Source organism: Petromyzon marinus, chromosome 85 (assembly GCF_048934315.1).
Source record: "Petromyzon marinus isolate PM22_M1 ecotype Great Lakes invasive population chromosome 85, UKy_Petmar_22M1.pri1.0, whole genome shotgun sequence".
NCBI classification, from domain to species: Eukaryota; Metazoa; Chordata; class Hyperoartia; order Petromyzontiformes; family Petromyzontidae; genus Petromyzon; species Petromyzon marinus.
In genome coordinates this window covers 2183201-2205123 of record NC_133750.1, presented here as the reverse complement: position 1 = coordinate 2205123, position 21923 = coordinate 2183201, and the positions used below count along the sequence as shown (strand labels likewise).

Here is a 21923-nt window from a genome sequence, read left to right as displayed (position 1 = left end):
TTTGTTCGCACATTTGTTCGTGAAGTATATCCCACTGAATAATTGTTCACTTCTGTTTGAATTAAGATGTACATCTCCATGCATAATTATGTGCTTCTGGTAAATTTGCTAATATTCACCCGACAATGTCGTCTAAATTGCTGTAAGTTTTGAGGATTTAACAGCGACACACAGTCAGAAGTATCAAAATGGTTATGTCCACTTTGATTTGGACTAAGAGGTGCAAATTTATACTGTACTGACTTTGTTTCATAAATATATTTAAGGACACTTGTGTTTAGCGGGGTGTTTCTAGAAAACGAGGTTATGTTATGTTCTAATTTCCAGCATAAACGTTGAGTAATCATCTGAATGGTTTAGCTTGTAAGCGTGGTTTAATATAATGTACCGCAAAAAAATCAATCATCATTATTTAGTCTTCAGTGTGTTTGTATACGCTTGTGAATGTGCTCAATATTTTGGACGTTTTTTAAAATATTTTGAACGTGTTTTTGTTACGGTAATTGCATTGAATATGGAGGGGGGCGGTGGGCCTCGCTAGTGACGTCATGTCACCCACTACCGACCGCCGCGCTCTTAAGCGTGACGTCACCTCCGCTCGGCCGCTGCCGTTAACTGTTCCAGTGCCAATCCTTATTTGGGCAAAGCCACGCCCGGTGACTGGCGGCTCATTAACATAATGTGTTCGTGAAAGCCGTCGCGAGTTCATTGCGACGGGTTCGGCACCCACGCCCCACCCCTCCACGTGTGGCCGGGCTCATTAGCATAATTTATTTAAGTTAAGAGCCGCTTGTGGGAGGTGAGTGTCTTGTATCCCGCAAGTGACGTCATGTCACCTGCTGCTGCTTCGTGACGTCGCGAGGTATCAGGAATCTGCGCTACGCGCGTGAACTGAAATCCGACGTGAGAAATTCTCATCGTGGTTGTGGTGGTGGTTGTTGTGGTGGTGGTTGTTGTTGTGGTGGTTGTTGTTGTTTATCGAGGTAGAGCCTCGCTCTCTCTCGTAGGGATGTCAACTGAGTAGCAGCGAGCGTGGAAGCGATGTCCAGGTTGGAATTTTACAACGCGGGGCCTTGCCTCCTGCCCTCGCCTGATCGCGTTTGCTTCAATTCTCTTGCTTAATTTAGCAACCTTTGGAAGAACGTAATCAACCAGGCTATGCGTTAATTGTGTGTTGACCGACTCTCTGTGTTGCATTGCATTACATTTCTAAATTTTACTCAGTTTGTTTGATTAAGTGTGCTTTCTCTCTCTGTGTGTGTCCTCGTGTTGTCGCGCTTTGATTTCCTGCAGTCACCAAACCTCCAAATCTCTCATTGACACAAGGCCGTAGTCATAATATATTACAATAATTATAACATAATTATATTATAATTATCGTAATATATAATATGTAATAATATAATAATTATAATTTTTATTGGGGGGGACATCCCCTCTCCAATGTTGACTCCATGGCTACGGCCTTGCATTGACTTGTTAATTTCTCTCTCTCTGCCCCGCTCTCTATTTAAGGCCTCGACACAGAGGCGTTGTTTCTCTCTGTGTCTCTGTGTTATCGCTTTGTGTCTATGTGTGTGTCTCTCTCTCTGTGTCTCTGTGTTCTCTCTGTGTCTCTCTGTGTCATCTCTGTGTGTCTCTGTGTCATCTCTCTCTGTGTGTATGTGTCATCTCTCTGTGTGTGTCTGTGTGTGTCTCTGTGTGTCTGTGTGTGTGTCTCTCTGTGTGTCATCTCTGTGTGTGTCTATGTGTGTCATCTCTCTCTGTGTCTGTCTCTCTGTGTCTCTGTGTTATCGCTTTGTCTATGTGTGTGTCTCTCTCTGTGTCTCTGTGTCATCTCTCTGTGTCTCTCTGTGTCATCTCTCTGTGTCTCTCTGTGTCATCTCTCTGTGTGTCTGTGTGTCATCTCTCTGTGTGTCTGTGTGTCATCTCTCTCTGTGTGTGTCATCTCTCTGTGTGTGTCTCTGTGTGTCTGTGTGTGTCTCTCTGTGTCATCTCTGTGTGTCTATGTGTGTCATCTCTCTCTGTGTCTGTCTCTCTGTGTCTCTGTGTTATCGCTTTGTCTATGTGTGTGTCTATCTCTGTGTCTGTGTGTCTCTCTCTGTGTGTCTGTGTGTTATCTCTCTCTGCTTATGTGTCTGTGTGTCTCCGTGTCTGTGTTTTCTCTCTCAAATTTATCAATATGTGTAAGAACGTAATCAACGAGGTGTGGTGTTGACTGTTATGTTAGCCGACTCTCTGTGTTGTATTACATTATATTTCTAAGTGTACTAGGTTTGTTCCCTCTTTCACTTGTACCTGACTAGCTTTACTACCCGGCTTCGCCCGGGACTTGGATTTTTGTCTTGGATTAATACACGGCCAACGCAGAGGGTGGGGGGGGGGGGGATGCGTGACGTCAGCAGACACAATGTGTAACGCTTCCGCATGCGGGTGACATGACAGAGATGTGACGTCACTGCTCGCTTGCCGTGCAAAATATATCCATTATTGCACCACCCCCCCCCCCCCCCCCCAATACAAAAATATATATTCTTAGCTCTTTCGGTAAAGTCACGTTGAAGGGAAACAATAAAATAATAAAATATACACAACGTGACTTTACCGAAAGAGCTAAGAATATGAATTACTGCAGTCACGAAAGCTTTAAATCAAATCAAAAATATATTTTACATGTTTTACATTGTGTACAGTTTGGGAGTTAGCTACATGGCAAATTGAAAGTTAGTATTTCGATTTAAAGCTTTCGTGACTGCAATGATTCATCTTCTTTGGTTCTTTCGGTAAAGTCATGTAGAATGATAATAAAATAATAAATTGATAAAATAAAATAAAATAACACAATAATATTCTCACTTATTGTGTTATTTTATTTTATCAATTTATTATTTTATTATCATTCTACGTGACTTTACCGAAAGAACCAAAGAATGTGAAAGTTAGTAGCCTAGTATATTATACCCATTATTTCCCCCCCTCCCCCCCCCAACTGCGCATTTGTGCGGGATACAGGGCCTACGCGGAGGGTTTGGGGGGGGATGCGTGACGTCAATAGACACAATGCGTAACGTTTCCGCATGCGGGTGACATGACAGAGATGTGACGTCACCGCTCATTTTCCGTGCAAAATATATCCATTACTGTGTACAGTTTGGAAACTACCCACATGTCAAATTTCAAGTTTGTTGCATTTCGAACAGACACACATTCACAAATTTCCCTTTTATTTTCGACTAGCTTTACTACCCGGCTTCGCCCGGGACTTGGATTCACCACGCCCGGCCGCCTTTGTCTCCCCAGTGGCGATGTTCACACACCACACCAGTTACTCGTTTGAGGCTGAGTCGACCTAGGGGAGGCCCAGGACCGGTTCAAATGATCGTCACCGGTGGTGGCCGTGAGCGGGAATCGAACTCGGGTCGCCGGGTTCGTAGCGCAGCGCGTTCACCGCTACACTACAATGCGTTACACTGCCACATGCGCGGGTCACGTGACAGATTTTACATCACAGCTCACTTGCCGTGCAAAAAATATATGTGCATTATTGAGCTCCCCCCCCAAAAAAAGTATTTTTATAATTTTTGCATGGGGTACAGCCTGGAAAGTACCCACATGGCAAATGTCAAGTTTGTTGCATGTCGGGAAGTACGCTAAACATTTTAAACAGACACATTCACAAATGTCCCTTTTATATATATGGAGATGGTGATTGCTTGTGTAGGGGTGTTGCGGGAAGGGAACACACAGTCACATCGTGGTGGCTACAACCACGTCCGCTATATCCCCGCCTCTGAGTGGTGTATTGGTATAAAGGGCGGGGAGCCAGAGAGCTCGGGGCAGAGTCTTGGGGTAAGCCAAGGGTGAAGAACCAGTGAAGAAGGGAGACCTAGGATAGACCCTGGAAGTCCCCTGACCGCTGCCCTTTTCAGGGCCGGCAGGGCAAGCCAGTGGTGCGGCCCCAGAGCCTCAGAGGCGGAGCCCTTTTAAGGGTCGGTCTGTCTGGTGGGGTGCCGTGACCTGTGCCATGACCAGGGCCAGGTCAGACAGCCTCCTCTAGCCCCTGTAGCGGAGGAACTGGGAACATAGTGGTTAGGCTGTTAGCCTAGAGGGTGTCCCAGTGTGTATACGGGTGAAGGGGCCGTTACCCCTTCTCAGTGTAACTTGCCAAGCTTGAATAAACAGTGCTGCCTCTACTCCACCGTCTCCGTGTCCCGTGAACCCACTATACTTGTGTTGCAATCGAAACGTCGTTTGCAATTATTTAATTATTATTTCCGCTCTACATGACTGTACCGAAATAACCAAAGAGTATCTTGATTAAGTTTTAATTTCTTTTCACCTGGCTTGCTACTTTGTAACTTTTTTTATTTTAAATATTCACGCAGTTTTTTTTTTCATTTTTTACCAGGCCACGCCCGCGTTGAGCTGCTGAAGCGACCTGCCCACAACAACAACAAGGTGGGGCTTGTCAACAGCGTGGTGGTGTTCACTCTAGACGTGTAGTGGTGTTCACTCTAGACGCGTGGCGGTGTTCACTTTGACGCTTGGCGGTGTTCACTCTAGACGCATGGCGGTGTTCACTCTTAGACGCGTGCCGGTGTTCACTCTAGACGCGTGGCGGTGTTCACTCTAGACGCGTGGCGGTGTTCACTCTAGACGCGTGGCGGTGTTCACTCTAGACGCGTGGCGCTGTTCACTCTAGACGCGTGGCGGTGTTCACTCTAGACGCGTGGCGGTGTTCACTCTAGACGCGTGGCGGTGTTCACTCTAGACGCGTGGCGGTGTTCACTCTAGATGCGTGGCAGTGTTCGCTCTCTACATGTGGAGCGGAAACCGGGGGATCGGGAAGGAAATCCACTCGACCACCGGTAGAGAGAGAGAGATAGGCAGCCTCAGCTGTGTTGATTGATCCTCAATGAATTACTTGGTGGAGTGAGGAAGCATTAATACTGAGCAGATGAAGGTGGCCAGGCGTGGGTCTGGACACACCACCACCTGTGAACCATGCCAGTGTGTGACAGTGGCGGAGCCAGTGGGGGTGGGGTGGCACGTGCCCCCCCAACGATCCGATCGAAATCCATCATTTCGATCAGATCATTGGGGTGATTAGTAACTAGCTTCACTACCCGCCTTCGCCCGGGACTTGGATTATTGTCTGGGATTAATTTCATATTCCTTTATATTTCACTGAAAAACCCTGACAAAATGTATGCTTGCAAGAAAGAAAAAAGCCGAAACAAATAAATTTACCTAAATTGGATGTTTTCACTGAAGTAAATTCAACGTTAACCCACTTCTACGTAAGGTCGATTTTGGCCACTCGGGAAAGGAATGACATGGCGAGCTGAACATAGCGCGTTCACTTCGAAATTCCAGACAGCATAAGCTGTGAAAATATCACACCAGAGCTCGGCGTTGGAGAGTTTTTACTGCTTCACACAAAAGACAGATGTCATTTCTGCTTTATATTTAAGATAGCAGTTGTACCCGTTCTTCACACGGATATGTATTGACACTACGAGAAGCCAATAACTTCATCGGCCAGAAGCGAAGCGCCACCTAAAATCTCCCGGCACGCTGTTAACAGCTCTAGAAGTACGGCGCACGAAGAGCCATATGGTAGGGGTAAGCATTGCAGAGCTCTTAACTCAGGTGTGTTGCGGGTTGACGCCACACACTTCATTGTCATTTCTTCCACCCCCCCCCCAAAATACCAAAGTCTATTTTCACACATTTTACATTGTGTAAAGTATGGAACCTACCCACATGCCAAATGTAAAATGTGTAGCATGTTGGAAAGTATGCTAAACATTTCGAAAAGACACACGTATCACACATTTCCCTTTCAGATATATAGATAAATCGGCATTTTTCGACCCCCACTGCCACCGTGTGGCATATTATTACGTGCCGGGGACTCGGAGAAGACAACAGTCCGAGTCCATAATTGTCAATAAGTAACGGTAAAGCAGTTACAAGCGACTCGCAGAATTGTGCACAGTTGCGTATACAGTACACGACTTCCCTGAAGGCAAACACCTTCAGCGAGCGCGATGCCGATCACACGCGTCGAATAAAAAGCAAGGGACAAGTTCTTACTAACAACTCCTTACTGACAACTCCTTACTAACAACTCCTTACTTACTAACAACTCCTTACATACTAACAACTCCTTACTAACAACTCCTATCATTTTTCATTGCTGGAGGGGTTTACCCCCCGATCTGAAAATCCTGACTCCGCCTCTGAGTGTGTGACAGTGTCAAGTTTGTATTTGCAGTAAACTCATTTAACTCTATTGAGCACAGAGGTGAGATTAAAACAGTAGTTTATTTTTTTTTTCCTCTGGAACTCTTTGTAAGAATGGAGTCAGGAAGTTATCACAGCACACGTGCAGCTGAAGTCGGAACTGTTCATCCCAGCATTCTAGGACATCTCTGCCTGGCTTCACACCTCTAAGTTGTGATTGAACATTAATTTATGCATTTATGCATAACACAAATAGTATTATTTTCAAGACAGTTTGCTATGTCAGGTGAATTTAGCTTTCATAAATCTTTCTTTTGAAGCCAGACAACCTAAATTGTGTGCTTGGAGTTTTGGGTTAACATTCATTTTGAAGACACTAGGGCTTCCAGGCATGTTTATGACTATTTGCCCTCTCATTGTGTGCCATAACAGCCTGTGTGATGAATTTTGGGACACTTTTTCACTATATCATGAAAATCTGAATAAGTATAGACATGTAAGTCACGTGTAACTGTATATATGCATTCCTCTGTTCATCGATACTGACGTGTAGATGGTGTGGATATTTTTTTCTGTCTGCAGCTGTCGCTTCCTCTGCAGAATTGGTCTGATGGATCAAAGGCACTCGGTGCAGGTCGGTGCAAAAAGGCATCAATGCGACCGGTGTACATACAGCACGGATCGTCCTGAACATTTGACACAGCACCAGAGAACTCACTCAGGAGAGAAACCCTTCAAGTGCAGTGTGTGTGGGAAGGCGTTTGCACAATCATCTGCTCTTGTAGCACACCAGAGAACACACACGGGAGAGAAACCCTTCAAGTGCAGTGTGTGTGGGAAGGCGTTTGCACAGTCATCTACTCTGGTAACACACCAGAGAACTCACTCGGGAGAAAAACCCTTCAGGTGCAGTGTGTGTGGGAAGGCATTTTCACATCCATCTGCTTTTAAAAAACACCAAAGAACACACACAGGAGAGAAACCCTTCAAGTGCACTTTGTGCAGGAAGGCGTTTTCAGATTCATATAATCTTGTAACACATCAGAAAACACACACAGGAGAGAAACCCTTCAAGTGCAGTGTGTGTGACAAGGCGTTTGCACTTTCATTTACTCTTGTAACACACCAGAGAACACACACGGGAGAGAAACCCTTCAAGTGCAGTGTGTGCGGGAAGGCGTTTGCACAGTCATCTGCTCTTGTAGCACACCAGATATCACACACGGGAGAGAAACCCTTCAGGTGCAGTGTGTGCGAGATGGCGTTTGCACAGTCATCTACTCTTGTAGCACACCAGAGATCACACACGGGAGAGAAACCCTTCAGGTGCAGTGTGTGTGGGAAGGCGTTTGCACGTTCATCAAATCTTCATGTACACCAGAAAACACACACGGGAGAGAAACCCTTCAAGTGCAGTGTTTGTGGGAAGGAATTTCCACAAACATCTGCTCTTAAAAAACATCAGAGAACACACACAGCAGAGAACCCCTTCAAGTGCACTCTGTGCGTGAAGGCGTTTTCAGATTCAGCAAATCTTCAAAGACACCAGAGAACACACAAGCATCAGAAGATCCACAAGGAGTGGAGTCTGAAATCAGCTTGTGAAAGTCAAAGTGCCGCAAGGAGCCCATCCCTCATGAAACAAGAACCGGAAGAATATCCCAGCTTGGACGCTTTTAAAGGTGTCGAGGTGAAATATGAAGAGGTGAAGGTGAAATGTGAAGACGTGATGGTGAAGAGCGAAGAAGTGAGGGTAAAATGTGAAGATGAAGATTCGACTCCAAAATCAGACCTTCACATGGATGGAGGCAACGTGAAGCAGGAGGAGAATTCTGACTGTGAGGCAGAGCGAGGCAACGCCCAGCAGTTTGTGGAAGTGGAGGTGTGGGTGGACTTCCTACGAGACAATACAAAGTCAAATGGAGACCCGGTAGATGTGTAAGCCAGAGACGATGTCGCTCCAATAGATGAACCTTTGTCACAGGCCTTTAATGACAAGAATGTGAAGTTGAACACTCAATTCCTAGGTTAAACCTGCAGGATAAGAGCGGCCAGTCTTTGTGGACCTGTGGGTTGGGTAGATCTCTAACCAGGAGCGAGAGCCAATAAGCTCCCAAGCATTCGCTATGTTATCATAATTGCATTTATATGGTGCTTGCTTAATCGCCTCGGCAATTTGGAGTTTTGTATTGTATCTCGTCTCAAACACTTGAAGAACACCCACAAGTAGCAGCTGCCCCTGTGTGGCACAAGGGGGTGGCCCTGCACCGGCCTGCATGTGAACAAGAGCCTGTCAGTAGGGGGCGATGGTTGACGTGCCATCTCAGTTGTGGAGTTTGTAGGTAATGTTTAGAATTTGATCAATTTTGACCCAGACACCAGCATGCAATGGCCTACTCGATTTGAATGGCGCAATAGTATGTTGTACATGAACTGTTAAGCAGAAGGTGCATATTTTTTTGAATAGATACTTGTTAATGCAGTATATTTCAGTGCAGTAATTAAATTTTGTTAAAATTAGTCAATTTAGAATGAATAATTGTGTGTGTGCGTACATGTAACATTTTGTCTATAAGGGTCAAACATTGAATAAGTGATGTTAGGACAAAGTTTGTGTTGTGGAAGTAACCTGTACAGATAAGGCATACCACTCAAAGGTTACACGTATAGGAGGTACATTCTCTACAACACGAATTATAATTTAGTATTACGTGTTGACGTAGATTTTGTCTAACTAGGACTAGAAATGCTCCTTGCTGATTAACGTCTGGATGTTTGAAACCATCGGTTGAAGCAAGCCCCGCTGCTCTTGAGAGCCTGTGCACCAATCAGGGTCCACAGGTGACTTGCACTGAATCAATGATGCACTCTCAGAAGGCTGTGCTAGTTATAGTTTGTGTAAAACATTCCTTTGTTTTGTGGAGAGATCGATAAATGAAAGATGTCGTGTCTGCTGATCTGCTTCATAGTAAGGAGGTAATTTTAAGGGCACATTTGAAACGCATTTTTGGTTCAGATTTGTATTCGGTTACAAGGCAGAGCACATCTAGTAGATACATTCTCCACAACAACACTCATTCTAATTTTGCATGACGTCTTATATGTTGGCGAACTAGGAGGAGAAATGGTCCTTGCCGATTAACGTCTGGATGTTGACAACCAAGGGTTGAAGCAAGCCGGACCGCTTGCGGCGCCCCTCACAAACATTTACAGCCTCGGGCCAGGAAAGTCACGAAAAAAATTGCACACGAGCGACGCATTCACGCAAGCACCCGGTGCTCAGTTTTGAAGTTTTAAAATGAAACAACTTTGAATTGTATTTTTTTGAATTAGATAATTTTATTTCTTTATTAAAATCTTATATCATTTTACATCTGGAAGACTTAATTGAAAACGACATTTCGTGTAAATTTTTTCTCGTCGTGAAGTAGATGGCCTTGCCGGGGGTTCGGTTCGATGCGGACTTTCACCTGGTTGGGATCACGGGATCGAGTTGAGGCGACACAGAGCTGGCCGTGCGAGAAGACCGTCGTCTACAGATCGATTCCAACGTGATCGAACGTCTGTCCCTGCGCCTCCGTCGTTCATGCAGGGGGCTAATAGGTTTACAGCGCCCCCTGCATGAAAACGACAAAGTGCAGCGTTCGTCACAGATAGATAAAGTTGTGCACTTATATAAAGGAGTATAGCCAGTGGGTTTTCAAAGTACCTTCGTCTTACAGAAAACAACTTCGCGTGATCCCACTGAATTAAAACGATGCTCAGCTGAGCGGGGCGAGCCACGGTGTGGGGGGGGGGGTCACCTTATCTTTGTCACGTGACAATGTCTGGATATTTTCGCCTGAGGACGACTGCTCGTGTTGTGATCGAAACGTCGTGATTTATTTTATTTTTTATACCTACGTGACTTTACCGAAAGAACCAAAGAGTCTGAAAGACGTCTTGTCTGCTGATCTTGTTCATAGCTGTGTACATCGATATCCCACATTGCTTACACGTACAAACCACGCACAATGAAATAAATTGAAACTAGAACGACTTCCGGGGATGGGCAAAGATCGAGGAATCTCTTTCAATGGAGCGAGTTAAGTGTGTTCAACATCTCTCTGTCCGTCTGTGTCTCTGTTCACCTCTGTGTCTCTCTCTGCCTGTCTATGTTGTCTCTGTGTTCCTCTTGTCTGTCCGCCTGTCTTGTCTGTGTGTGTCTATCAGCGTCTATCCAACCGTAGTCAACGACTGTCGGCAGCAGCACGCGCCCGTTCAGCTTCCACGGCTACACGCCACTCAAACTTGCTCCCAACACAAAGACAAAGATCCCCCGTATAGCCTGCACAGAATGTCATGGCAAGTGCTGTTAGTGAGCACCTAACATAAAGACAAAGATACCCTGTATAGCCTTAACAGACTAGGGGCAAGTGCTGTTAGCGAGTACCTATTAAGGGTGGAACGGCACACGAGGGGGTTGGTGGCCAGCACCATGCCTGGCCGCCTTTGTCTCCCTAGTGGTGATGTTTACACACCGCACCGGGTACTCGTTTGAGGCTGAGTCGACGTAGGGGAGGCTCAGGACCGGTTCAGAAAATCGTCACTGGCGGTGTTGGCCACGAGCGGAAATGGGACTCGGCTGGTCGGGTGCGGAGCGCAGCGCTCAGCACGTCACTACCGCTCCCCTTCTTTCAACAAACTTGAACTCTGACCCCGCTCTCTGACGTCCCCGCTCTCTGACGTCACCGCTCAGCGTGACCTCATCGGCGTCAAACGCCAGGGGGAGATGTGCCTCGCTAGTGACATCATGTCACCGACCACCGCGCTCTTGATCGTAACGTCACCTCCGCTCGGCCGCTGCCGATAACTGTTCCGGTGCCAATCCTTATTTGGGCAAAGCCACTCCCGGTGACTGTTGGCTCATTAACATAATGTGTTCGTGATAGCCGTCGCGAGTTCATTGCGACGGGTTCGGCACCCACGCCCCATCCCTCCACGTATGGGCCGGGCTCATTAACATTATTTAAGTTACAGAGCCGCTCGTTGTGGGAGGAAAGTGTCTTGTACCCCGCAAATGACGTCATGTCACCTGCTGCTGCTTCGTGACGTCGCGAGATAACAGGAATTCTAGATTTGAAGCTTTCGTGACTGCAAGGATCCATACTCTTTGGTTCTATTCGGTAAAGTCACGTAGGTAAAAATAAAATAACAAAAATCACGACGTTTTGGCCACAACACAAGTGGCCTTCATCAGGTGAAGGAACCGGACTGTCCAGAGGACAGCGTTGGAGTGAAGACAGCCAAGCCCAGGTCGCGTCCTTTAAGCTGTGTGGGAGGAAACAAAAAAACGCCTTGACAAATTGAGCTGCACCTGTGGTGACCGCCACACCGGGGAGACGAAGCGACATGTCTCCGACCGAATTCGCGAGCACAATCCAGACCTGAAACACGGCAGAACGAATTCCTCCGCCGCAGCTGACCACTGTCACAACACTGTGGGTGATCACGACATAGTCCTCTCCGACACCAAGGTTCTCCGCAAACCCACGGGCCTCCATCAGAGATCTGTCCACGAGGCAATTCAGACCCACAAACACAGACACAAGCTGCTGTGAAAGTTTGGGATACCACTGCTTGAGGGAATGTGCTGTGCCATTGAGAATTAGTTTGGTTTGATTTAGAACATCTTTCCGGTGATTGCTTGATTTGAAACCATCCTCTCGGTTGAGGTTGTGTCTGTGTTTGTAGATCTGAATTGCCTCGTGGACAAATCTCTGATAAAAACCCGTGGGTTTGCGGAGAACCTTGGTGTCGGAGAGGGCTATGTCGTGATCACCCACAGCATTGTAACAGTGATCAGCTGCGGCGGAGGAATTCGTTCTGCCGTGTTTCAGGTCTGGTTTGTGCTCGCGAATTCGGTCGGAGACATGTCGCTTCGTCTCCCCGGTGTGGCGGTCACCACAGGTGCAGCTCAATTTGTCAAGGCGTTTTTTGTTTCCTCCCACACAGCTTAAAGGACGCGACCTGGGCTTGGCTGTCTTCACTCCAACGCTGTCCTCTGGACAGTCCGGTCCCTTCACCTGATGAAGGCCACTTGTGTTGTGGCCGAAACGTCGTGATTTTTGTTATTTTATTTTTACCTACGTGACTTTACCGAATAGAAACAAAGATAACAGGAAGTTGCCGCTCCGCGCGTGAACTCAAATCCGAGGTGAGAAATTCTCATTGTGGTGGTGGTTGTTGTGGTGGTGGTTGTGGTGGTGGTTCTTTTGGTGGTGGTTGTGGTGGTGGTGGTGGTTGTTGTGGTGGTTGTTGTGGTTGTTTACCGAGGTAAAGCCTCGCTCTCTCTTGTAGGGATGTCAACTGAGTAGCAGCGAGCATGGAAGCGATGTCCAGGTTGGAACTTTACAACGCGGGGCCTTGCCTCCTGCCCTCGCCTGATCGCGTTTGCTTCAATTCTCTCGCTTAATTTAGCAATCTTTGGAAGAACGTAATCAACCAGGCTATGCGTTAATTGTGTGTAGACCAACTCTCTGTTCCATTGCATCACATTTCCAAATTTTACTCAGTTTGTTTGATTAAGTGTGCTTTCTGACTCTGTGTGTCCTCGTGTTGTCGCGCTTTTATTTGCTGCAGTCACCAAACCTCCAAATCTCTCATTGACACTAGGCCGTAGTTTTAATAATATATAATAATTATCATATATATTGGGGGGGGGACACATCCCCCCCCCAATAATCAAATATGCTCAAAATGCCCCCAATTTATTGCTATTTTTTTTGTAAAATAATAATTGCGATGTTATGTTAATAAAAACAACAATTTGCTAAACCTTGGCCACAAAATCTGGACTTGTCTTCATATAACAATGCATAGATTTCTGTTCATATGATTGTGGTTATAGTTGTACTTTATGAATCCCTAATCTCTGCCATTACATACGATGAAACAAGAAATGGTAAAAAAAAAAAAGTTATGTAATACAATACACTATTAGACATTGTTGTAAAAAATTCAGAAAAAGTCCATCCCATGTGTTAGTGAAGTTTTTAAATATTTTAGGCAGGAAATTAGTCTTCACATTTAGATATTTTTTCTGGGGGGGGGGGGACCCCAGACCCCCTGGAAGATTTGGTCCCCCCCAATGTTGACTCCATGGCTACGGCCTTGCATTGACTTGTTAATTTCTCTACACCCCCCTCTCTCTCTGCCCCCCTATCTCTCTATTTAAGGCCTCGACACAGAGGCGTTGTTTCTCTGTGTCTGTGTGGGTCTCTCTGTGTTATCTCTCTCTGTGTGTCTGTGTGTCTCTCTGTGTGTCTCTGATATCTTTGTGTGTCTGTGTGTCTCTCTCTATGTGTCTCTGTGTTATCTATCTCTGCTTGTGTGTCTGTCTGTGTCTCCGTGTCTGTGTTTTCTCTCTCAAATTTAGCAATCTTTGGAAGAACGTAATCAACCAGGTGGGGTGTTGACTTATGTTAGCCGACTCTGTGTTGTATCAGAATCAGAAAGGGTTTTATTCGCCATGAAAGTTCACACCGACACGGAATTTACTTTGGCAGGATGGTGCATACATTCAACATATAGGAATCTAAAATCTTAAATAAGTTTTAAACAAGTCTTACTATAATAATACGGGTTAAAAGTAAAGTCTAACTAACACCAAGGGGCTGAAGTATATAAAATTGAATAAATATCGAATATAAAATAGCTTTAAGATATAATTTAAAAATTAAAAATACAAATAGGTTAACATAGTTAATATCGGCAAGGTGTCATGTAGATAAAATGTTAAAATCAGTGTAAGCCCTTGGCCTTGTTTAACAGGCCAGCAGCAGATGGGAAGAAACTGTTTTATGGCGTGAGGTTTTGGTCCTGATGGACCGAAGCCTTCTGCCGGAGGGGAGTAGCTGAAACAGAGAGTGTCCAGGGTGGGAGGAATCGGCCATAATCTTCCTCGCTCGCCTCATGGTCCTTGTCGTGTGCAGGTCCTCGAGGGTTGGTAGATTGCAGGCAATTACCTTCTCAGCAGTGTGGATGATACGCTGCAGTCTGCTCTTGTCCTTGGCAGTGGCAGCAGCGTACCAGACGGTTATGGAGGAGGTGAGGATGGATTCAATGATCGCTGTATAGAATTGCACCATCATTGTCTTTGGCAGGTTGAATTTCTTCAGCTGCCGTAGAAAGTACATCCTCTGTTGAGCTCTCTTGGTGAGGGAGCTGATGTTCAGTTCCCACTTGAGGTCCTGGGAGAGAATAGTGCCCAGGAAGCGGAAGGACTCTACAATTTTGACTGGGGAGTCTAACAGGGTGATGGGGGTGAGGGGGGCTGTATTCTTCCTAAAGTCCACAACCATCTCAACTGTCTTTAGAGCATTTAGCTCTAAGTTGTTCTGGCTACACCAGGTCACCAGGTTGTCAGCTTCCCACCTATCGTCAGACTCATCCCCACCAGAGATCAGCCCAATGAGGGTGGTGTCGTCCGCAAACTTCAAGAGTTTGACGGACAGATGATTGGAGGTGCAGCTGTTGGTATACAGGGAGAAGAGCAGTGGGGAAAGGACGCAGCCCTGAGGAGTTCCAGTGCTGATGGACCTGGAGTCAGAGATTTGTGTTCCCAGCTTAACGCACTGCTTCCTGTCAGACAGGAAGTCTGTGATCTATTTACAGGTGGTGTAGGGCACGTTCAGCTGGAAGAGCTTGTCCTGAAGCAGGGCAGGGATGATGGTGTTGAAGGCAGAGCTGAAGTCCACAAACAGGATCCTGGCGTAGAATGCTGGGGCGTCCAGATGCTGTAGGGTGAAGTGGAGGGCCATGTTAACTGCGTCGTCCACAGACCTGTTGGCTCTGTAGGCAAACTGAAGGGGGTCCAGGAGAGGGTCTGTGATGGCTTTGAGGTGTGCCAGGACCAGGCGCTCAAAAGACTTCATTACCACAGATGTCAGGGCGACCGGTCTGTAATCATTTAGTCCTGTTGGCCTTAGCTTTTTGGGCACAGGGATGATGGTGGAGGACTTGAGACAGGCTGGTACATGGCATGTCTCCAGGGAGGTGTTAAAGATGTTGGTGAACACCGGAGACAGCTGGTCAGCGCAGTGCCTGAGGGTGGCTGGAGAGACAGAGTCCGACCAGGCTGCTTTGCGTGGATTCTGCCTCTTGAAAAGTCTATTAACTTCTCCCTCCTGAAAGGGGAGAATCGTCTCTGTAGTATGGGTGGGGGGTGGGGCCTCTTGGGTGGGAAGGGGTGGTTCAGGACAATCCAATTGTCTTTCAAATCTACAGTAGAACTCGTTCAGGTCGTTGGCTAGGCGGGAGTCGTTAGTGGTGTGGGGGGGTCTGGGTTTGTAGTTGGTGATCTGCCTGAGCCCTCTCCAGACAGAAGCAGCATCGTTAGTAGAGAACTGGTGTTTTAGTCTCTGAGTACAGTCGTTTAGCCTCTCTCACCGCTTTGCTAAACCTGTTCTTCGACTCCTTGAATCTGTCTCTATCCCCACTCCTAAACGCTTCCTCCTCCAACCTCAACCTTCTGAGCTTTGCTGAGAACCAGGGCTTATTGTTGTTAAAGTTCACCCTGGTACGTGTTGGGATACAGCAGTCCTCACAGAAGCTGATGTAGGACGTCACAGCCTCTGTGAGTTCATCCAGACTATTGGTAGCAGTCGTGAACATATCCCAGTCAGTACAGTCTAAGCATGCCCGCAAATCTTCCACAGCCTCACTGGTCCACGGTTTAGATGTCCTCACAGCAGGTTTACAGAGTTTTAGTTTCTGCCTGTATGCAGGACTCAGGTGGACCATGGCATGGTCAGAGTGTCCTAGTGCTGCTCGGGGGACGGCGTGGTAGGCTCTACTGACTGTAGTGTAGCAGTGATCCAGAGTGTTCCCTTCTCTGGTTGCGCATTTAATGAATTGTATGTATTTGGGGAGTTCGTGGCTGAGATTACCTTTGTTAAAGTCGCCAAGTACGATAACCAACGAATCTGGATTTGCTCGCTCCACACTCAGAATCTGATCGGCGAGCATGCGTTGGGCCTCTTTAACCTGAGGACAAGGCGGCAAATAAACTCCGACCAAAATGAGCGACGCGAACTCGCGAGGCGAGTAAAACGGTTTACAGGTTATAAAAATTGATTCAAGGAGTGGAGAACAATGTTGCAGAATCACTGTGACATCTACACACCAGCCACTGTTAATGTAAAAACAAATACCACCGCCTTTCGTCTTGCCGGAGAGTGCTATGTCACGATCCGATCTTACAAGATGGAATCCTGCTAGTTGTAGCGAAGTGTCCGGAATCAAATCAAACAGCCATGTTTCCGTGAAGCACAAAACAGAAGCTGAAAGAAAGTCTTTGTTTTTTACCATCAGTAGCTGAAGTTCATCCATTTTGTTGTACAGTGAACGTACGTTGGAGAGGAAAAAGCTCGGAAGCACTGTTCGGATCCGGCGTCTGCGTAGCCGCACGAGAGCCCCCGACCATTTACCCCTTGGGCGGCGTTTCGCTGCTTGAGCAAAGCCTAGCGCGGCATTGACTAGAATGCCTACTAATTCTGCCGCTGGAAGCAGAAAAGTAGGAATTAAATCCACAGGAGTTGTTTCCCTGATATTTAAAAGTTCGTCTCTTGTTAGAGAACTCCGAAAATCTTGGCAAAACACTGAATTGACAGACAAAACAAGACAAAACAGGGCGCACCGACCGGCTGAGGCTACCATCATCGGCGCCATCTTCGCACCAGCACGGGTGTGCTGAACAGCAGGACTCTCTCACCAGCACTGGTGTGTTGAACAGTAGGCTCCTCTCACCAGCACGGGTGTGTTGAACAGCAGGCCCCTTTCACCAGCACAGGTGTGCTGAACAGCAGGCCCCTCTCACCAGCACGGGTGTGCTGAACAGCAGGCCTCTCTCACCAACACGGGTGTGATGAACAGCAGGCCACTCTCACCAGCACGAGTGTGCTGAACAGCAGGCCCCTCAACACGGGTGTGCTGAACAGCAGGCCTCTCTCACCAGCACGGGTGTGCTGAACAGCAGCCCCCTCAACAGCAGGCCCCTCTCATCAGCACGGGTGTGCTGAACAGCAGGCCCCTCAACACGGGTGTGCTGAACAGCAGGCCTCTCTCACCAGCACGGGTGTGATGAACAGCAGGCCCCTCTCACCAGCACAGGTGTGCTGAACAGCAGGCCGCTCAACACGGGTGTGCTGAACAGCAGGCCTCTCTCACCAACACGCATGTGATGAACAGCAGGCCCCTCTCACCAGCACGGGTGTGCTGAACAGCAGGCCCCTCTCACCAGTACGGGTGTGCTGAACAGCAGGCCTCTCAACAGCAGGCCTCTCTCACCAGCAAGGGTGTGCTGAACAGCAGGCCCCTCAACACGAGTGTGCTGAACAGCAGGCCTCTCTCACCAGCACGGGTGTGATGAACAGCAGGCCCCTCAACAGCAGGCCTCTCTCACCAGCACGGGTGTGATGAACAGCAGGCTCCTCTCACCAGCACGGGTGTGATGAACAGCAGGCCCCTCTCACCAGCACGGGTGTGTTGAACAGCAGGCCCCTCTCAAGACAAAACTGGACAAAACAGGGCGCACCAACCGGCCGAGGCTGCCATCATCGGCGCCATCTTGTGGGTGATGAACAGTATATGCACTGCCTCGCCCCCAGTCATTATATTTATAAGTTTACTAGGTTTGTTTCCTCATTCATTTGTACCTGATGATGATTGCTTTTGTTGCAATCGAAACGTCGCATGCTATTATTTAATTATTATTGTCTTTCTACGCGACTTTACCAAAAGAACCAAAGAGTATCTTGCTTAAGTTTTAATTTCTCTTCACTTGGCTCGCTACTTTGTAACTTTGTTTTATTTTAAATATTCACAGTTTTTTTTTTCATTTTTTACCAGGCCACGCCCTCGTTGAGCTGCTATACCACTCTTGTTTTCAGGAGCGACCTGCCCACAACAACAACAACAAGATTGGGCTTGTCAACAGCATGGTGGTGTTCACTATAGACGCGTGGTGCTGTTCACTCTAGACGTGTGGTGGTGTTCACTCTGGATGCGTGGCGGTGTTCACTCTGGACGCGTGGCGGTGTTCACTCTGGATGCGTGGTGGTGTTCACTCTGGACGCGTGGCGGTGTTCTCTCTGGATGCGTGGCGGTGTTCACTCTAGATGCGTGGCGGTGTTCACTCTAGACGTGTGGTGGTGTTCACTCTGCATGTGGAGTGGGGACAACCGGGGGAACTGGAGGGAAATCCACGCAACCACGGGGAGAGAGAGAGGGAGACACAAACTCCAAATATACAGCAGGCGTCAGGGTCGGGATCGAACCAACGACTTCCTGTATGCCAGGAGAGGTAGTTAACATCTCACCACTAGCGGAGAGAGACAGGCAGCCTCGGCAATGTTGATTGATCCTCAATGAATTACTTGGTGGAGTGAGGAAGCATTAATACTGAGCAGGTTAAGGTGGCCAGGCGTGGGTCTGGACACACCACCACCTGTTAACCATGCCAGTGTGTAACAATGTAAATTTTGTATTTGCAGTAAAGTCTATTAACTCTGAACACGGAGGTTATATCAAAACAATAGTTTATTTTTGTTTTCCTCTGGAACTCTTTGTAAGAATGGAAACAGTCAATACAGCACACACATGCAGCTGAAGGCAGATCTGTTCATCCCCAGCATTCAAGAACATCGTGAGCCTGGCTGGCTTCACGCCTCTAAGTTGCGATTGAACATTCATTTATGCATTTCTGCATAACACAAATAGTTTTATTTTCAACACATTTTGCGATGTCAGCTGAATTTAGCTTTTATAAATATTTATTTTGTAGCCAGACAGCCGAAATTGTGTGCTCGGAGTTTTGGGTTAACATTCATTTTGAAGATACGAGGGCTTCCAGGCATATTTATGACCATTCACCCTCTCGTGTGCCATAACAGCCCGTGTGATGAATTTGGTACACTTTTTGACTATATAATGAATATATGAATAAGAATAGACGTGTAAGTCACGTGTTACTGTGTATTTATGCATTCCTCTTTGCCTCGATACTGACGTGGAGATGGTGTGGATATTCGTTTTTTATGTCTGCAGCTGTCGCTTCCTCTGTCGCTTCCTCTGCAGAATTTTTCTGATGGAGCAAAGGCACTCGGCGCAGCTCGGTATGACAAGACAACAATGCGACCGGTGTGCATACAGCACGGATCATACTGGAAATTTGACACGGCACCAGAGAACTCACACAGGAGAGAAACCCTTCAAGTGCACTCTGTGCGGCAACGCGTTTTTAGATTCATATACTCTTGTAATACACCAGAGAACACACACGGGAGAGAAACCCTTTAAGTGCAGTGTGTGTGGGAAGGCGTTTACATGTTCTTCTACTCTTAAAAAACACCAGAGAACACACACAGGAGAGAAACCCTTCAAGTGCAGTGTGTGTGGGAAGGTGTTTTCAGATTCATCTACTCTTGTAACACACCAGAGAACTCACACGGGAGAGAAACCCTTCAAGTGCACTCCATGTGGTAAGGCGTTTTCAGATTTATCTACTCTTGTAACACACCAGAGAACTCACACAGGAGAGAAACCCTTCAAGTGCACTCCGTGCGGGAAGGCATTTTCAGATTCATCAAATCTTCATGTACACCAGAGAACACACACGGGAGAGAAACCCTTCAGGTGCAGTGTGTGTGGGACGGTGTTTGCACGTTCATCTACTCTTGTAATACACCAGAGAACACACACGGGAGATAAACCCTTCAGGTGCACTCCGTGTGGGAAGGCCTTTGCATGTTCACCAAATCTTCAAAGACACCAGAGAACACACAAGCATCAGAAGATCCACAAGGAGTGGAGTCTGAAATCAGCTTGTGAATGTCAAAGTGCCGCAATAATCCCATCCCTCATCAAACAAGAACCAGAAGAAAATCCCAGCTTGGACACTTTTCAAGGTATCGAGGTGAAATATGAAGAGGTGAAGGTAAAATGCGAAGAAGTGATGGTGAAGAGCGAAGAAGTGAATGTAAAATGTGAAGATGACGATTCAACCCCCAAATCGGACCTTCACATCGATGGAGGCAACGTGAAGCAGGGGGAGAATTCTGACTCTGAGGCAGAGCGAGGCAACTCCCAGCAGTTTGTGGAAGTGGAGGTGTGGGTGGACTTCCTCCGAGACGATACAAAGTCAAATGGAGACCCGGTAGATGTGTAAGCTTGAGACGATGTCGCTCCAATAGGTGCACCTTTGTCACAGGCCTTTAATGACAAGAATGTGAAGTTGAACACTCAATTCCTAGGTTCAACCTGCAGGGTAAGAGCGGCCAGTCTTTGTGGACCTGTGGGTTGGGTAGATCTCTAACCAGGAGCGAGAGCCACTAAGCTCCCAAGCATTCACTATTTTATCATAATTGCATTTACATGGTGCTTGCTTAATCGCCTCGGCAATTCGGAGTTTTGTATCGTATCTCGTTTCAAACACTCGAAGAGCATCCCCAAGTAGCAGCTGCCCCTGTGTGGCACAAGGTGGTGGCCCTGCACCGGCCTGCATATGGACAAGAGCCTGTCAGTAGGGGGTGATCATTGACGTGCCATCTCAGTTGTGGAGTTTGTAGGTAATGTTTAGAATTTGATCAATTTTGACCCAGACGCCAGCATGCAATGGCCTACTCGTTTTGAATGACGCAATAGTATGTTGTACATACACTGTTAAGCGTATTTTTTTAAATAGCTTCTTGTTAATGCGATGTAACCTGATGCAGTATATTTCAGTGCAGTAATAAAATTTTGTTAAAATAACTGTCAATAATTTATGAATACTTGTCTGATTGTGTGCGTACATGTAACAGTTTGTCTATAAGGGTCAAACATTGAATAAGTGATGTTAGGACAAAGTGTGTGTTTTGGAAGTAACCTGTACAGATAACTCAGGTGAGACTCATTGTTCTTGTGATACAGGTCAAAGGGTATTTTTGTGTTTGTAGGAAGGATCTGCCTCTGGAGAAACTCGTTGTCTTTGCAATAGGGAGCACACTCGGATCATTCATCAGTTACAAGGCATACCACTCAAAAGTTACACGTAGAGGAGATACATTCTCTACAACACGAATTATAATTTAGTATTACGTGTAGACGTAGATTTTGTCTAACTAGGACTAGAAATGCTCCTTGCTGATTAACGTCTGGATGTTCGTAACCATCGGTGGAAGCAAGCCCAGCTGCTCTTGAGACGCTGTGCACCAATAAGGGTCCACAGGTGGCCTGCACTGAATCAATGATGCACTCCCAGAAGGCTGTGCTAGTTATAGTTTGTGTAAAACATTCCTTTGTGTCGTGGACAGATCGAAAACAACGGAATGTGCAGCGTTCGTCACAGATAGATAAAGTAGTGCATGAAATATAAATGTCATTTTGTGTGTCTGTGTGTTCACGTGCTTTGGAGGGATTTGTCTCTCTAACGGTAGGGTTTATGTAGATTTACCGCCCGCCGCGGGTCAATTGCGCCCCTAGCAATGCACACATGGTCGCTAAAAATGTTAATTCGCGTTAACAATGTTTAAAAAATATACACACAACGCTGAGGTTTATTCGTCACAGTCTTATGTCCCCCCCACCCCAATGCGTGCAGTTACTGCTATAAAGTCCCGAGATATTAATATTAGAGCGCTTAGCATTATTGCAGC

The 21923-nt window shown here is 46.8% G+C and overlaps 2 protein-coding genes across 9 annotated transcripts; both read left to right on the top strand.

The window, feature by feature from the left end:
* Positions 1–780: 780 nt before the first annotated feature.
* On the top strand, positions 781–10289 carry LOC116936924 (uncharacterized). 8 transcript variants are annotated; one of them, XM_076057872.1, is made up of 5 exons: positions 781–903; positions 2307–2373; positions 3301–3426; positions 4409–4458; positions 6832–10289. In XM_076057872.1, exon 5 carries the CDS (start codon positions 6860–6862, stop codon positions 8189–8191), a length of 1332 nt encoding a protein of 443 aa, XP_075913987.1. In that variant the 5' UTR covers positions 781–903; positions 2307–2373; positions 3301–3426; positions 4409–4458; positions 6832–6859; the 3' UTR covers positions 8192–10289. The 8 variants fall into 8 exon arrangements, with proteins under 8 accessions (XP_075913987.1, XP_075913986.1, XP_075913985.1 ...); XM_076057871.1 differs by lacking the exon at positions 2307–2373; XM_076057870.1 differs by lacking the exon at positions 2307–2373 and having other exon boundaries at positions 3238–3426.
* Positions 10290–15496: 5207 nt separating this feature from the next.
* LOC142907916 (uncharacterized) lies at positions 15497–21039 on the top strand. Its single transcript, XM_076057877.1, has 2 exons — positions 15497–18592; positions 19366–21039. The coding sequence occupies exons 1-2, from the start codon at positions 18408–18410 to the stop codon at positions 20453–20455; spliced, it is 1275 nt and encodes a 424-aa protein (XP_075913992.1). The 5' UTR covers positions 15497–18407; the 3' UTR covers positions 20456–21039.
* Positions 21040–21923: the final 884 nt, after the last annotated feature.

What these genes read in the sequence shown, in the direction of transcription:
- LOC116936924 (XM_076057869.1), top strand. Translation starts at nt 6,860, where the DNA reads ATGGATCAAAGGCACTCGGTGCAGGTCGGTGCAAAAAGGCATCAATGC.
- LOC142907916 (XM_076057877.1), top strand. Translation starts at nt 18,408, where the DNA reads ATGCGTGGCGGTGTTCACTCTAGACGTGTGGTGGTGTTCACTCTGCAT. An exon ending in CTTCCTGTATGCCAGGAGAG is followed by an intron (nt 18,593 to 19,365) that starts GTAGTTAACATC and finishes CTTCCTCTGCAG; the next exon opens with AATTTTTCTGATGGAGCAAA.